At 30.1% G+C, this 5,213-nt stretch overlaps 1 protein-coding gene across 1 annotated transcript; it reads right to left on the reverse strand.

Moving 5' to 3' along the window:
• Window positions 1–254: 254 nt before the first annotated feature.
• On the reverse strand, window positions 255–4,818 carry LOC143049436 (uncharacterized). Its single transcript, XM_076223072.1, has 3 exons — window positions 4,387–4,818; window positions 2,726–2,881; window positions 255–1,518 (listed from the first exon to the last, which is right to left on the reverse strand). Exons 1-3 carry the CDS (start codon window positions 4,450–4,452, stop codon window positions 1,345–1,347), a joined length of 396 nt encoding a protein of 131 aa, XP_076079187.1. The 5' UTR covers window positions 4,453–4,818; the 3' UTR covers window positions 255–1,344.
• Window positions 4,819–5,213: the final 395 nt, after the last annotated feature.

The following is a 5,213-nucleotide window of genomic DNA, read 5'->3' on the forward strand; positions in this document are numbered from 1 at the left end:
TGATCTAGGATAACAAACTCAGTGTCCTTCTGCCATAACGACAACAAAACCGTAAAATCACTATCTAAAATAAAAAGGGAATACAGATTTGACGTGGTTTCACAAAATATAACAGTCAAGATTAATCATAAACAAAACACGCTTCCATACTCCCAAGAGGGTTTTTGAATAAAATTAATACTCAAGTTTACTGAACCATTAGTATTTGTTTTTTACATTTGACAAGTCAATCAAAACAAGAACAAAACACAAACACTTTTTAAAAATATAATTTTATTCATAAAAAATACACGGAGATAATAGATAATACAATGTAAGAAGAAACTTGAAAAGTTTTGCTAACATAATTGATTATATTAGAACGGAAAGGCTTCGGACAAAATGTTTATCACTTCAGAAATAGAAAGGAGGATAAAGGACATAGCACCTTAAGGGATTGATATGTACAGATTAGCTTAACAAAATAGTGTAATGGTAATGACAAGTTTTGCCATGTAAGTACATTGTAAATGTTTAGATTCATCACACATACCAATGTAAACTATCAAACGTCACATGACAGTTGTTTATTGAGAATGCATAACTTAACCTGTAAATGCTCTATCTCGACAATCATAAACGTCATATGGAAACAGTAGGTATAACTAATTGATACAGTGTTGCTATATCAACAAGAAAGTTTATGTGTTTCTCACCCCTTTTGTATATTTAAGCCAATTAAATATGTTCAAACTGCACAAGAACGTCCAACACAAATTAGAAAAGAAGCTGATGTATAGAATTTATGGTAATCTTTCAAAATTGCAATCGCTACAAGTAAATAGATATAGATAAACATTTGCAGTCGCTTTTATCTAGGCATTATATTCTGTTAGTATGTTTTGCGAAACTGCAACATTGAAAGGTTTATGAATGGAAATGCAGGAGCGAATAAAAGAAACATACTTTTAATCCCTTCTTATAAATCATAGATGACAGAATTAACTATCTTTAATTTCCCAATGACAATAGTAGAAAATGATTGTAAATAACTTATCCTACATGTACCTCCTATTATCTATCCCAACACCCTACACTGGTTATATGCTGTCCTCCATTGTATATAATAAATGAGAACCTGATATGTATACATAGTTACAGATGTGGAATTTCTATAACGATATTCCTCCTTTCACGCCGTATATGACACCTTTACAAATGATTAACATCACATGCAGCAGACGTATTACTTATACAAAGTCATTCCAGGATAGTAGAACGCCACAAATTCATTCCCACACTGCACAAGATAGCCGAAAACTATCGACGATGATTTACACATTCAACAGTCAAGACGGATAAGGATTACCGAAGATAATCAACACATTCAACAGCCAAGGCAGCAGACGGTTGATTGAAATAAATTTTGGGCACTAATCCATCACAACATATACGAGTGCCATATTTGGTTGAAGCCACTTTTGAGTCAATCATGAGTTTTCCTCGTTTGGTACAGTCCTTTTTAACTTCTGATCTATCCTAGAAAGAAAATAACACATACAATACTATATATAACTCCCTTAGATATTGTAAGGAAAAGTTATTATAATGCACGACGTTTCTAAACTATGTCGACTAGTATTAAGATCTTAATTTATTTCGTTCATTTAATATCTGAGTGTCTTTTTGTGGTATGTGTCGTCGGGTTACAGTATCATTGTTGTATACCCTTCATCGTTCCTTCATGAAAATGATACTTAAAGCTATCCTAAGGCAGAGATAATAAGGGTACCAGAACACAATATAATATATTTCAGACAAACATGAGGCAGCGAAAAGAACACGAACACCACAGGAATAGAGATGTACTTGTTCTTTTTTATGGATTTATATCTTTTGATGATTCAAGATTCAAGAGCCGAGTGCCTGACAAGTAGTTGCTTCACGTTGACTTGTCTAGTTTCAAAATGCAGACTATATTTTTTTAGACTTGTGATGCCAAATCGTATAATTTTAGAACCATATGACATTAAAATCAATATATATAAGCGTCTTTTACAAACTAGTGCTTCTCTTATTAATTTTTAGCTTTGCTAATCTATATTTAATTTCTGCTGTAATTGCTTTGCTATTCATGGGCATGTGTTGATAAACTTATGTATGTGTTCCTGCATGCTTGTCTGATGTTATATGTATGCTTGTACTCTAAGAACGTCGGTTCTTAAAGCCTTGCTATTTTGGCGATTTTAAAGAAATTTCTTTTGTACCATCTCGCTATATTTTATATAATAAATTACAATCCATCGAGGATAACTTTGAGGCAGATGTGACAATGATACCAGAACAATATACACTATTCTGTCGTACACCGGAAGATATATCCGTTGTCAGCAACTTTGTAATACATTATCGTTCTCTAGAAGATGTTCCTTAGGCAGATATACCAATGATATCAGAACATGATATATTATTTTATAGTCCATCCGAGAAATATGATAAGAAAGAGGAAACCAGAACTCTATATATTAATGTTTTACCTACAAAGGAAGAATTATAAGGCAGACCAAACAAGGATATCAGAACACTATATGCTATGTTGCCAACATATCCTAAGACAAAAAAAAACAGAACACTATATATTAAAATGACTTTTTGATCAACCTTAGGAATAGAGAATAATGTTCCAGAACATTATATAATAACTTACAGAGATAAAAAGGATACCGACCACTGAATTATAACTTACCGTACACCGGAAGACATATCCTAAGGCAGCATTTACAAGAGACACAGATACTGTTTCGCTTGAATTACAACATCTTAATGAGGAACATGGCATATTATAATAAGCATAGCCAAGAGTCCCATTACAACATGGTCCGTTGGAATCAAATTCATATATCTGTAAAAGAAATGGAATATTTCTTTAATTTTGTTATGAGTTTGCTTTTATTTCTAAGGGGATTAGATATTGATTTATTTATTATTATGCAACTTGATATACACATTAAACAACTTATAGGCACTACGTTTGTCAGTTAGGCTCCAATATTTACGATTCACTTAACAGAAACTGTTTTATTATATCAAATTATTATTTATATTTATCATGTCAATTTATTAAAGTGTTTTTTTTTTTAATTTTGCATTGATATCGAAAGCAAGTTAAGAAAATTACAGCACTTAAAAGCTGTATAATAATGGCCAGGGATAAAAAAAAAAATAATGTATACTAGTTTCTAAAGATCATAAAAACATAATAAAATATGTTTTAGATGTAAACTTGGAAATTTGGCTTTTCAAGTGACTATTTATGATATTATGTTTTGTTTTAGTCTCCTGCCTACAATTATTGGGTAACAATAACACAAATTCCTTGTAAATTGTCTTCACATAATCTTTCTTGCTTAATCTAGTTAGTTTCCTCTTAAAAAAGTGGAACTGCTTGTTTCTTTATATATTTATAACCAACAAAAATTATGGAGATTGTGGATACAAGATATCTTATCATAACTATTCTATTTTGTGTTAAAAGTAGTGAATACGCCGGATAGTTAGTTGGTATTTTAATAATATATAAAGGTTATACCACACAACAGAACATACTTCTTTAGAAAAAGTCAAAAAAGATAATGAAGATTTTTTTTTGGCAAGTAAAATAAACCAAAGTTAATGTAGCGGTCCAACCACAATTATAAAGAATTTAAAATCGTCTTCTCAAATACAAAACTGAAAAAGAAGAAAGGTCCGATATCATCTGCCATCCCTTCTATATTAATACAGTTTGGTCAAAAAAAAAAAAAAAAAAAAAAAAAAAAAATATTTTCAATGTACTTTTTTAATATTTTTTTTTTTGAAGGAGTCTTGCAGGATTTTTTTTTTTATTTCAGCTCGATTTCAAATCGTAAACTTATGTTTATGTTTTGTCTTTTTGTCTTTTTTTTTATCTATAAATACCTATATGATCTGCAGTTTCAAAGGACAACAATTACAGAATAAAGTAAAGAAATAACCAAATAATGTATATCCTTAGTCTCATCTATTTCGTTTTACCGAGAAGTTATATTACTGGAAATTTTGGTGTACAGTTTTACACATTATAGACTAGTTTGCGCCTTGCATCAAAGTGTAATAATTATCTCATCATATTTCATCAGCAGGTCCATTCCAAGGTCCAGGAATTTATATTACTATAATGTTTTTAAATATATATTTTTTGGGGTATGCTTTTGATATAACAATAAAAGCTCTTTCAACATATTAACAAACAATAAAATATTGAGTAAATAATATAGTTTTCTACTGCTCATAGAATATACCATAATCTATTTGTTTAATCAACTTAGATAATTTGATAAGACCGTTATTAAACAAAAATCAAATCATAACAAATGTCTATAGTCTTACCTCACTATTTATATCACTAAATAATAAAACTAGAATTGTAATCCAACATGATAAATCACACATCATATTAACCTGGACAGAGAACGTATACAGATAACCATACTATCCCTTCAAGCTTTAGACATGCACAACTTTCTGCATTTGATTTTATAACTGCTGTAATCCTTTACTTTATATTGTTAATGAAATCTGTCCAATCAACGCTTGAACAAAATCCTATGGAGAATTATAATTACAAAATCACATTTCTTCATGGTGTTGATCGAATTAAAAGTATTTCCATATTAATCGATATTTCAACAGCAAAGTAGCTATCAAAATCAATTATATTATAATAACTGAGTTTGATAACAATTATTTTGATAGTTGTCTGACTTTTTATAGTGTCCAAAAGAAAACAAGATAAATATTTGAGGTTATAACGTGTAGTGACGAGTTCCTGACAACAACTATCATATTACCTACAAGACTCCGCTTATGACTTATAACGAAATGATTTTACCAATAGTTTTAACACGACCAATCATTGTTCGACATTTTGAAACTATTATATTTGACTACCATTCCCATTTGCAATATGAGATGCATGTCCAAAACCACAATCGAGATTCTTTTTTCAGATAATGGGTGATGTAGAACTGAAGTACCGTTCTGAGATTAGAAATACATTAGGAAAAATAGAATTTCACTCATCCAAAACGTCATTAACTGTTTGGTTAACTTTGCTGTACTTAAGGGCTATGTTTCAGATCTAGCGTTGATGGTTATTCAATTCTTAACAGGGTGATTTAGGAACGAATATATAAATGACACATGAACTTTATAAA

This window comes from Mytilus galloprovincialis, chromosome 10 (assembly GCF_965363235.1).
Source record: "Mytilus galloprovincialis chromosome 10, xbMytGall1.hap1.1, whole genome shotgun sequence".
NCBI lineage: Eukaryota > Metazoa > Mollusca > Bivalvia > Mytilida > Mytilidae > Mytilus > Mytilus galloprovincialis.

Excerpts from the sequence above, each read along its gene's own strand:
- LOC143049436 (XM_076223072.1), bottom strand. The coding sequence starts at position 4,452 with ATGATGTGTGATTTATCATGTTGGATTACAATTCTAGTTTTATTATTT. Across the intron at positions 2,882-4,386 it reads TTAGTGATATAAATAGTGAG|ATATATGAATTTGATTCCAA; the intron begins GTAAGACTATAG and ends TTTCTTTTACAG. Across the intron at positions 1,519-2,725 it reads GATATGTCTTCCGGTGTACG|GATAGATCAGAAGTTAAAAA; the intron begins GTAAGTTATAAT and ends TTTTCTTTCTAG.